Source organism: Podarcis erhardii (genome assembly GCF_964252035.2).
Source record: "Podarcis erhardii genome assembly, chromosome: 10".
Lineage (NCBI taxonomy): Eukaryota > Metazoa > Chordata > Lepidosauria > Squamata > Lacertidae > Podarcis > Podarcis erhardii.
Genome location: NC_138500.1, coordinates 61,402,929 through 61,415,205, shown reverse-complemented (window position 1 = coordinate 61,415,205; position 12,277 = coordinate 61,402,929). Strand labels below are relative to the sequence as shown.

The following is a 12,277-nucleotide window of genomic DNA, read 5'->3' as shown; positions in this document are numbered from 1 at the left end:
AAATGAAAATTCACATGGAAACGCTTGTTTTCTAGGGAATAGTCCCTAAAACATTCCTTTCTGCGCCATGTAAATTGCATTTTATTGCCAGATCTACCATGCCTGGATTGTATGCTTGGGTCCATACTGGCAATTAATGTCATTCTCTTCTTAATCTGGATTTACTGTTATTATTATATAAGTACTGGTTTTACTGCATATTTTGTACTATAAACCAGTTTGTGATTTGTATGTGTGTGTGTTTTTAATGAATACTCTTATGATGGATACAACCCATATTAGTTTTTTCTGTCTACTTAGTAACTCTTCATAAGGATATGGGTATATAAGTGATACTTGCAGAGCATCTTAAGTCTTGTTTTCATATGCTTTGCAAAATTCAGTAACATGCATCCTCTCTATTAAATGATGTATGTTACTATAATATTATTTCTGCTGACATAAAATACAAGTGTGCATGCTGGGTCTTAAAAGCAAAGGTTAGAGCTCCTCAGCAGCTATTTACATACTTCTGTATACCTGATTAAATGAGAATGAAGTAGATACCACCCCAATAAGGACATTCAAAACATCTTTAACAAGTTCTGATTCTTTTATTAAAACACGTTGTGGAAGCTGAAGTTTGGTACTGCTGAAAAACTGCAATTCCCCTTCTCGAAGTCTGCAAAATTTGTCAAAGGCTTCTCTGCCAGCTTCAGAAAGGTACGGCTCCTCTTTTTTCCCAGGAGGACTGTGTTTGGGGGGAAAAACAAATAACAATCAAATGTATAAAGTGCCACTCTGAAAAACTTAGGCCTGTAGAAGAGAGATATTCTGAATGGCTTTCATCCAACCCACCTAGGATTTTCATGGCCTCTATCAATTCAGATGTTACAGCAAAAAATGCTCATGCAATTCTAGGCTGCATCAACGGAAGTCTAGTCCAGATCTACTCTATTCTGCCTTGGCCAAACACCACCTAGGGTCCTGCGCAGCACAATTTAAGAAGGATATCAACAAGTCAGTGTGCAGAGGAAGGTGACCAAGATTATAAAGGGTCTGGAAACTAAGCCTAAGAGGATTGGTTGATGGAGTTGGATACGTTTAGCCTGGATAACGGGAGACAGAGGAGATATGAGAGCCATCTTCAAATATATGAAGGGCCATTACACGGAAGACGGAACAAGTTTGTTTTCTGCTGCTCGGTAGGTTGGAGAGACCCAAACCAATAGATTCAAAAGACAAGAAAGGAGAATCGTTAGGAAGAGTTTTCTGATGGGAAGAGCTGTTTGACAGTGAAACAGTCTCCCTTGAAAGGTGGTGGACTCTACATCCTTAAAGGCTTTTTAGCAGAGGTTGGACAGCTATCTCACAGGGTTTCTTTAGCTGTGATTCCTGCACTGCAGGGGGTTGGACTAGATGACCCTCAGGGTCCCTTCCAACTCTACAATTCTAAGATGATCTCCTTGAAGTCACAAGGAAGAAAGGAAAGCCTGGGATCCAAAGGCTCACTGCAGCCGATTTTCATAATGGTAGACCATGGTTCAGAATTACATGCAAAGTCTCCCAGTTGTTAGGATCTAAGCAGATCCATGGGAATGCCTAGAGCACATTGGGGGTTTGCCAGATTCCCCTCAGTTAATAGTACAATGGATGCAACTCTAGAGATTCCCCATCTGCCAGGCTCCATAACTTTTTGGAAGATACAACAGGAAGGCCTGAGAAGCTTGGGTGTGTATGGCCTTTTGGATCCCAGGTTCCATTCAGCTGCCATTCTCAAGTCCCAGTTTTATTAGGAATGTTAGAGGGGTGGTATTCAACTACGTTTTAATCAGAAAAGACACAGTGAAATTAATGTACAAGTTAGGTCTATTCATTTTAATAGGTCTACACTGAGTAAAAACATAGTTGAATACCACCCTAGGCCTTGAATTTTGCTATTTTAAAAATAATTTTGGAAACTTGTTTCAAATTCACTGACAAATATTGACTTGATCCTAATCACAGCAGCTTCCAACAAAAACAGCTCAACATTCTGAATCTTAAAGACAAATACGTACCATCCAATCCTTTCCCAACATCTCCGTTTACTAGGTCCATAGGTGAGCACTGCTTCCCAGAGATCAATATCTGGTGTGACACTGGGTTCTGACTGAGAGTCAGGGGTGAGATTGGATGCAGACTGGAATCCCTCATCTTCTGAAGGATCTATACTTTGGGGGACCTATAAAAACATGTACCCAGTCGATTATCTTTCAGTACAGTGATTTTCCATAATTGTGACCAAAAGAGTTAACTTCTTAGCCTGCCTCCCTAGTTCCTCAGATCGTTCTTGTTGCATCTCCTCATTAAAAATCATTCCTAGTACAGTGCTGCATATTCTATCTACTCCCTGGTGGACCAAGATTAATAGGTGTTTATTTACTCTGAAATAAGTGTGGCAAAGCATGTACTGTATTGCCCAACTGCAAGGAGTAACTTGATAAATTAATTCTTACATTTGAGATGGTCTGTACTGCCTCTTTTAATAGGCAGAAGAACTAAAGGGCATAGCGAGAAACAATACTGACCATAAATGTGGGTTCAAATCCTTGTTTAGCCATACAGTAAGACGTGGTTCCCCCGCCCCCTCTTTAAAACGAGAACGCTAATGAACTATCTTACAAAGCTGTTGCAATATACAGATTGTGATCAGATCAGGATACATCATTTGGTAGGATTCAGGAGAGAAATACATGAAGCATTTCCTTAAAACAAAAATACTTTCTTCTCCCTCCCCCTGCTCCTTAATTTTCAAAAGTTGTTTACAATGGTGTATACTGTTGTATACAAGGTGTTGGAAGAAAGCAGGCAAAACAGACAACAAAAGCCCTGCTGCACATATAAATCTGACACAGAAGATGGTGGCTACTGATTGTACCACTTTGGATTTCAAAAACAATGTGACATGTGGAAACTACTATTTGCAAAGGAGCTGAATGGGTCAGAATGCTGCAAGTACTCTCAGATGCACAAGCAAGAGAGAAAGGGAAACACCAGGTAGACACTAGAAGGAAGACGAAAGGAAATTATTAACAAAGAATTTTGCTCATGAGCATCTAACTGAGAACAACAGCATTGATGAAGAAGATGCCACAATTTATTACAACTTGCATGCTCTATCAAATATCTATGCTAAATATAAATAAAATAAGGGTCACCCAAAATGTTCCATACCTTGATTGCAAGTCCAGACAAATCTGCACTGTCAGGCACTGGTGGAAAATCCAACTTGATATCCATGTCATATGTACGACTGTGAATAAGAGCCCCAAAGAGTGAGACACGGGTTTCTCTCTCAAACTTGTCGCCGACCGAGCAGCTTTGTGAAAATAATTCCACAGTAGGAAGACCTGTGCCAGGTGCTGCCTCCATGATCTGCAGTGTCTTTTGAACTGTATCACTCAAATGATGTTCCTCATTTGCAATTAAAGCCTGCATATTGGCTTCAAACACACTAACATCATAATAATCATAACCTTGGTATTTTACATTTCTTCCAACATATTTGTTGTTTGCAAAGTAGTCTTTCTTGGGTGGTAAGCACTGAGGTGGTCCAGTTCCTGCAAGCTGAACCAGAAGATCCAGAACAGAAGTAATTTCAGTAAATGGTAAACAGGTAGACCTTTCCAAATCATCTACAAGCTCCTCCAGTCGGTCAGCTTCCTTCCCCATTCCAGCGACTCTCAAGTTGAAAGATAGCATTAGAATTCTGTTTTTCACTGGAAGTCTAGAAACATTTGACTGTGCCTTCTGGGTCTCATCCACGAAAAGGGTAGAAAACAAAGCATTATATGCAATTTTCTTGAGGCTTTTACTGGATCCTTTTTTGCTGTTCTTTTCCCTGCCCAAATGGACCTTCTTTGACAAACCTGCTATGTGGGCCTCACACAAATCACCAAACAGCTTTGTAATACTCTCCATGGCAGCAGCAGTTAACTGGATATCCTCTTTAAGTCAAGATCGTGTATAACCAGTACTAAGAATCTGCTGGGGATCCATTACGCTGCTTGGAAAAGCAAAAGGAGAATAATTAATGATCTTCTCCCTACTGAAATAGAGTTTCAATTACTTTATTAATGCAACATCCTTATGAACTGTGTATTAAAGGTCTAGATCCCAATTAGCTAAGTACTGTGGGACCCCTGTTCTTCAAAAACCAAGCCATGGACCCTCTACATTTCAGAATTTTGGTATCTCTACGATATTTTTGATATTTGAATGGAGCCACGAACCCCCAACAACCATACCTATATCTATACCCTGATAACCATACCTACATTTATATGGGCACCAACGGAGATAATCCATTTCAAAAGCAACGGTAACCAAATGAATTGTCATGAAATAAATGGGTGGGGGAGAAGTTTGTCCTCCTCGCTCACAGTACCATATTATATTATTATTATTATTATTATTTCCATACTGCTTTATATTTTTAAGAAAAACCTCAAAGCAGTTTACAGCACATTAAAACATCAATAAAAACAATCCAGAACTAAACATTACTGAAGAAAGTAAAAAATACAGCAATACCTAACACAGTGGATTAGCAAATCCTAATGGTAGAATACCTGCAGCTAGCAAAGACGACAGGAAGGATAAGAGGCCAAACAAAACAAATAGTCTATAAGGATGGAGAATTTTTAAAGAATACTTTAAAAATTATGGTATAAAAGCAAACGTCTTAGCAGAATTAGACTGAACCTTGCCTTTATAAATATAAGTTTGTAGGGACGTTAACAGAAGCTATGTAAGAAATATGTAACTGTGCGGTATAAAATAATCAACAGATAAAGTCCAGCGAGAGTAATTGGAAGTCATTTTTAATTTCTTGTTTCACAATCGTTCACATCATTGGGAGCACAAATGATGTTAGTTATAAGAATTGTGTTGTTTCATATATTGCTATTGTCTGTTTGTCAATTTACAGTTTGTTTGTTTGTTTGTTTGACTGTATGTTTGCTGGTTGGTTGGTTTGCTTTCCTGGCATAAGTGTATCTGTTTTAAAACATCTATTATATATATATTATATATATATTAAAAAGTCAAATATAAAGTATACAGTCAAAGCAACATAGGGGCTCCTTTTTTGTGTGTGTGTGTGTGTGTGTGTGTGTGAGTGTGTATGTCCTTCCCCCGAAAAAAACTGCCTCCTTTTGGTCTCCATCCTTCATATTACCAAAATGCGCCCCCCCCAAAACAGACCCTACTTTTTTAAAAAAAGAAGAAGAAGGGGCAGTTAACGGGGCTTAAAAGGAGCCAGGGCTCACTAGGATGTAACACCAGGCCTCCCATTCAGCCAGTGCTGAGTGCCAACCCTGCACCACCCTGAGAGGCCCCCATACCACCTAGAACGAAGAAGGCGGGAAGAACTTCTAGGGTCGAGACTCGGGCGCTTCCCCCTCCATAACGCCTGGCGCTCCCGCTCCCCCCCCCTCACGGTTTCCATGGCAACGCCCCATACCGAACAGGCCTCACGTCGCTCCGGGGTGTTTCACGGCGACGCGAACCGCCCGCCCGCCGCCGCCCGTCCGTATTGGCCTCTCTTCAGCCCATCCCCGCTGAAGGGCGGCGCGAAAAACGGGCGCCCCGCGGAGCCCTCAGCGCTGCCGCTGCCGCCGCCGCCGCCGTGATGGGAAAACGCGCTCCTCTGCGAGTCGCGACCTTGTGACATCACAAGGGAGCGACGAAGGCGGGGATGCGGGGTTTTTAGAACGCTGAGGACTCGCCGCCTGAGGGGAAAGGAAAGGGGCGGGGCTAAGCGCGGATTCCTCCCTGGAAAAGCAGCGGCGGGGGTTTGTTGTGGTTGTCGGCGTGTGGAGAGGACGCAGTGCGCATGCTCAGGGCGGGACATGGCCCTTAGTGCTTCCAGACCACGGGAAGTAACTTCCAGGGCTGCTGGAGCTAAAAGAGGCGCGCGTCCTAAGCAAATGCCCGGAAAGCACTGGGACTTGTGTTAAACGCCTTTCCTACGGTAGCCTTTTCTAGCACGCAGGAAAGGTGTCATCAGGCTCTCCCAAACTTGGGTCTCCAGCTGTTGTTGGACTACAACTCCCATCATCCCTAGCTAGCAGGACCAGTAGTCAGGGATGATGGGAACTGTAGTCCCCAAACAGCTGGAAGGCAGAGACATTATAATTCAGGGAACAATGGCAGGGGAAGAATACACTATAATTAATATTTATGCTCCTAATGAAAATCAGGTGATTTTTTTTTTGATAAAGCGTTTAACGAAAAGGAGGATATTCAAAAGGAGGTTTCAATACAGTATGGTATTAGATAAACGATTGGATAAGTCAAATCGTATGCCAGAGGAAATACTTAGTAACATTCCAGGATTGGCTAAAATTATGAAAAGGAAAGAGATGAAAGATGTTTGGAGAGTGATGAGGGGAGGAGAGAAATTTTTGTTCTCACCAGTGCATAAGACCTACTCTAGGATCAATTACATCTTCGTTTCAAAAAACATAGTATCTAAAATAACAAATACGGATATTGGAATAATAAAGGTAAGAGGTTCATATCCTCTGATCTGAAAACCCAGGTCCTTAGTTCCAGATGGTAGGAGTAGGTGAGCTCATTATTGGGAGTTTTGTGGAACGCCCTCCCATCAGATGTCAAGGCGATAAACAACTACCTGACATTCAGAAGACATCTTCAGGGAAGTTTTTAATGTGTGATATTTTAGTGTATTTTTGGTTTTTGTGGAAGCCGCCCAGAGTGGCTGGGGAAACCCAGCCAGATGGGCAGGGTACAAATAAATTATTATTATTATTATTATTATTATTCCTGTATAGAATTTGTTAAAAATACACTTCATTGCCAATGTGTTTAGCACTGCAACATGTAAGCAGATTTGAAGGCTCAGCCCTAGCAAGTTAATCCTGACAAAAATTTGGTGACGAGAACCAGCTTGCCATCCGTAAATAATCAGTCTCACGCCGAGATGGGTTGCAGAAATCTGACCGCAGCTCTGCTCTAGAAGCTGCTGTAGCCCAACATTTTATTGTGAGCCGAAGAAAAGATACAAATTCAAGGAGAGAGCTTTGCCTCAGTCAGCAGATAAAAGACAATACAATACATTAGTCTCATGTTCTCACACCAGACCACGCAGTTGATCATGTTATACTACGTGGACCAATCATTGGATGGCATGAGCTGTCCACGCGCTGCTCATGCTTCCAAGCAATGCTTTCTGCTATGAAATCATCCTTGCAATAATAAACTTTTGCCCATGCTCTTATGGACAAATGACCATATTCCCACAATTTGGGAGTATTGCATAGTCTTTTGGTCTGAGTCCATCCTGCTGATGGATTAACTCACTGCCATTTGTTTATTTAAAATCTTTCCACAACTGCTCAAGATAGCTCACGGCATCTATTTAAGACAATTATATTCAGCAAAGACAAACCTCTCAGATTTAGCCTAAAAATCTTTAAAAGAACATACAGCCCGTACCTTGGATCTCGAATGCCTTGTGACTTGAACGTTTTGGCTCCCAAATGCCACAACCCCGGAAGTGAGTGTTCCAGTTGGAGAACATTCTTTGGAAGCCGAACGTCTGACATGGCTTCCGATTGAGTGCAGCAAGCTCCTGCAGCCAATCGGAAGCCGTGCCTTGACCTCCCCAGCCCCCCATTCTAGAACCCACCGCTCTCAACCAACTCTCAACTTCCTCCCTCCCCAACATTCAAACTCGCTTTCAAAGCCGCCTCCAATCATCACTCTCCACCAGAATTCTGGAATCCAACTGGCTGCCCTGATGTGGAGGGCAAGTCCCTCTTGAAAGGACTCACCTGTACTCTTTCTGAAAGCTAGAACAGTCTCTGCCATGTCTCAGTTCTCCAAAGGTGAGAGCCTGGAACCCCATGGGCTTTTGCCACCACTTGGCAGAGAGAGGGGAGGCACCCAGCTTTTGGAACAATATTTTATCCACCCTGCTCTGTGCCCTGTTTAAGCACATGAGCTTCCCGTTCCTGGTTCCTAGGAAATTGGGGGAAGTGAGCTGCAGGTTCTCTTCCCTGCTCCAAAAAGCAGGTGTCTTCCCCCAAATGATACTGGGCAGTGTTCCCCAACCTTGGGCCGCCAGCTGTTTTCGGACTACAATTCCCATCATCCTTGACCACTGGTCTTGCTAGCGAGGGATGATGGGAGTTGTAGTCCAAAAACAGCTGGAGGCCCAAGGTTGGGGAACACTGATACTGGGAATTGTAGTTTCTTAGGGGTTCTGGGAATTTTAGGTCTGTGAGAGGGAAGCTACAATGCCCAGGATCATTTGGGCGACGTCATGTGCTTTAAATGCTCATTGGATGCACTTGAATCGTAGGATCATAGAATTGTTGAGTTGGGCGGGATCCCCTGCAACGCAGGAATCTCAGCTAAAGCATCCATGGCAGATAGCCATCCAACCTCTGCTGAAAAACCTCCAAGGAAGGAGAGTCTACCACTTTCCGAGGGATTTCCTTCCACTGTCAAACAGCTCTTGCTGTCAGAACGTTCTTCCTGAAGTTGAGTCGGAATCTCCTTTCTTGTTGCTTGAAGCCATGGCTTCAGGTCCTGAGGGCCTCTGGAGCAGGAGAAAACAAGCTTCCTCTCTCCCCCCCTGTGACGGCCCTTGAGATATTGACAGGGCTGCATGGTGTGGCTCTCATATCAATGTCCTGAGGGACAGAGAGCAAAACGTTTCTCTCTCCCCATTCTCCATCCCCATGCAGAATTGCAAGGGGTCACTGCATCTGGCTGGTAAGAAGATGGTCGGAGTTTGGAGCCCAGCCAGGGCTGGCTGTGGGCAGGATCCTGGCATTGCCGGGCGTTGGACTAGATGGCCCTTGGGATCCATGCTATGATTCTATTGAGCAGCTAAAGGAACGGGCGGGGGAGCTAGATGCAGAACAAGGGGAGGCACAACCACACACCCCCAACAGACCCTCTGGCCTGACCCACGGGGGCCTCATCCCAGCACACTTTGAAACCCCCCCCCCTTGATTTTCTTCCTATTAATTCAGCTGCCTGGCAACCCAGCAGCCTGGCCCCTGTTTGTGATGTCACAAAGTGCTGCTTTGCAAGCAAGCCTTATAGTGCCCTGCAAGAGGGATGCCTGTCAGATGATGGTGAGATACTTGCTGGACAAGTGATGATAAAAATGAATTCTGAAGGTAGGATGCCCAGAGGAGATGAGTGGCATCATCATCATCATTATTATTATTTTTATTATTATTAGCGTCACCCGTCATTGGTGCCTGTGGCTTGGCTCCTTGGCTTGGATGTAAAAAGAGAAACTTCCCCTCAGCATTCCTGCAGTTCACCGGGAGGTAAAAAGTCCACGCTAACCCAGGTTAGAAACTTGTAAGGAATGAACAGTGAGCGACTGAATCCATGTGAGCTAGGTCAGAGTTAGGTAAGCGTAACGCGGGTGGTGCTGTGGTCTAAACCACAGAGCCTAGGGCTTGCCGATTGGACAGGGTGAGCTCCCATTGCTCAGTCCCAGCTCCTGCCAACCCAACCTAGCAGTTTGAAAGCACGTCAAAGTGCAAGTAGATAAATAGGTATCGCTCCAGTGGGAAGGTAAACAGCGTTTCCGCGCGCTGCTCTGGTTCACCAGAAGTGGCTTAGTCATGCTGGCCACATGACCCGGAAGCTGTATGCCAGCTCCCTCGGCCAATAAAGCGAGATGAGCGTTGCAATCCCAGAGTCGGCCACGACTGGACCTAATGGTCAGGGGCCCCTTTACTTTTACCTTATTAGAATTCCCAAGTGAATGTCAAGCAGGGAGGGAGGGTGGAAGAGAGAGTGGAATTCTGATAGAGATGGAAGGTTGCAGGAGGCTTGGAAAGGGAGCATGAATGTTGGGGGAGGCAGTTGAGAGTCGGTTGAGAGTGGTGGATTCTAGAAGGGGGGCACTTGGTGGGGGACCTGAAGCTGGGCTGGGCAGCACTTCGGGATCAGTAGTCCAGTAATAGGATCAAGTGAGTCCATCAGTGCCCATGAGAAGGAACTCTGAAGGTAGGAGGAGCTCCAAGGCCCAGAGGAGATGAGTGGCATAGAAATACTGTTGTTGTTGTTGTTGTTGTTGTTGTTGTTGTTAATAATAATAATAATATTGTTGTTGTTGTTTAGTTGTTTAGTTGTGTCCGACTCTTCATGACCCCATGGATCAGAGCATGCCAGGCACTCCCCTGTCATAATAATAATAATAATAATAATAATAATAATAATACAGTGGTTCCCCGTAAGACGAATGCCTCGCAAGACGAAAAACCCGCTAGACGAAAGGGTTTTCCGTTTTGGAGGCGCTTCGCAAGATGAATTTCCCTATGGGCTTGCTTCGCAAGATGAAAACGTCTTGCGAGTCTTGCAATTTTTTTTCGCTCCCCCCCTTTTTTCTAAGCCGCTAAGCCGCTAATAACCGCTTTGCCGCTAAGCCTTTAATAGCTGCTAAGCCGCTGATAGCGCTAATCCGCTAAGCCATCAATGGGCTTGCTTCGCAAGACGAAAAAACTGCTAGACGAAGAGACTCGCGGAACGGATTCTTTTCGTCTTGCGAGGAACCACTGTAGCAGCATCACCTGTCACTGGTATATGTGGCTTGGCTCCCTGTCTTGACTTGTCCATAGATGTTGATAGCTTGGCAGGTCCTCAGCTGTGGTCCCCAGAGGATATTTAGTGTTGTGAACAACTGGTTGGTTACAAGTATCCCCCACCCTCCTGTCCCAGACTGGTGCTGTGGCGCCTGCACTGAGAGAAGAAGAGGGTGCTGGACATAAAAATGAAACCTTGGAAGTTGTGGTATGTTAATTCCATGGGGAATCCATTCCCCACATGTGCAGGGAGGTTGTGGCACCGACCTGAGTGAAACAGGGCTGGGCTGGGGGGGGGGAGCAGGCCCATCTTGTCCCAGCCCCTCGCCCTTCCTCCTTCCAAGCCAGGGGTCAGGGCGTCATGTGCCCAGGCAGGAGCAGAGATTGTTGGCAGTCAGTGGTGATGTGGGCATGGGCAGCATGGCAGGGGAGGGAAGGCTGCCTCCGCTGGCTTGCCTTTCCCTGCGCTGCTGCTGAGCTGCTCTGTGCCACGCAGGAGATGGAGGGATGTTGGCTGTGGGGAGGCAGCAGACTGAGAAAAAGAGCTGAGAAGGCTGTTGGGGTGGGGGGAGATATTGAGGGCGATCTGCCCCAGAAGAAAATCATTGAGGAGGGCCCATGGGACCCCTGACCCCGAGAGTGGATGCCTATGTCAGGAGCATACAATGTCCTTCTTCCTTCGCAGGGCCGTGGTTTAAGAAAGGCTCTGGCCAAGCAGCAGCCCAGCGGTGCCATGATACAAACCAAAATGTGCAGGTATGCTGTGACTTTCTGTGGCGGGGAAGTATTTTCCTGTCATCTTGCCAGCTGGAGGAGAAAGGCCTGATTTAGATATTCCTATAGTTTTATAGAGGGACGCGGGTGGCACTGTGGGTTAAACCACCGAGCCTAGGACTTGCCGATCAGAAGGTCAGCGGTTCGATTCCCCGCGGCAGGGTGGGCTCCCGTTGCTCGGTCCCTGCTCCTGCCCACCTAGCAGTTCGAAAGCGCATCAAAGTGCAAGTAGATAAAGAGGTAGTGCTCCGGCGGGAAGGTAAACGGTGTTTCCATGTGCTGCTCTGGTTCGCCAGAAGTGGCTTAGTCATGCTGGCCACATGACCCGGAAGCTGTACACTGGCTCCCTTGGCCAGAAAAGCGAGATGAGCGCCGCAACCCCAGAGTCGGCCACAACTGGACCTAATGGTCAGGGGTCCCTTTACCTTTATAGTTTTATGGAGGTTTCTCTGCAGTCCACCTGGCCAGGACAGGGGGTGTGATTCTTTCCCATGCCAACACCGCATCCCAAGGCTGGGCTGGGGCAGTTTAAGGATGGCACGACTGGTGCACTCACACCGGGCACCACGCTGCAGAGGGGGCTAAAACAATGCAGGCGAACAAGAGGGAAGGCTGCCAAATTGTAGGGTCATACAGGGCTCTGTTGACATTTGGGAGCCCAAAGTTGGCCCTTGGTTGGGCACAGTTCCAGATTAAAACCTGTGGAGGCCCCCAGGCAGTCAAAATCTCACTGGGTTCCTCGCAAATGATCTCCTGATACGTTTTTGATTTTGCCAACCAACAATATTGATAAACCAATTTTATTACACAAAACAACAGAATTTAATTTGATCTGTTGTCGCGGGGCCCATAGGCTGGTGTCTGCTCTGCCCATTGGGTAATCCAGCTTTGGTTGGGAATGC

The 12,277-nt window shown here is 45.6% G+C and overlaps 1 protein-coding gene across 2 annotated transcripts in view; it reads right to left on the bottom strand.

The window, feature by feature from the left end:
* Positions 1–5,708, bottom strand: part of TUBGCP6 (tubulin gamma complex component 6) — a 32,452-nt gene extending 26,744 nt beyond the window's left edge. The window contains exons 1-4 of one of the 2 annotated variants that reach the window (XM_081877792.1): positions 5,486–5,708; positions 3,196–4,027; positions 2,040–2,203; positions 520–730 (exon numbers count right to left, since the gene is read on the bottom strand). In XM_081877792.1, coding sequence (XP_081733918.1) covers positions 520–730; positions 2,040–2,203; positions 3,196–3,942 — 1,122 coding nt within the window. In that variant the 5' untranslated portion in view covers positions 3,943–4,027; positions 5,486–5,708. The remainder of the gene's footprint in view (positions 1–519; positions 731–2,039; positions 2,204–3,195; positions 4,028–5,485) is intronic. The other variant, XM_081877793.1, reaches the window with a different exon arrangement.
* Between the last annotated feature and the right edge of the window lie 6,569 nt (positions 5,709–12,277).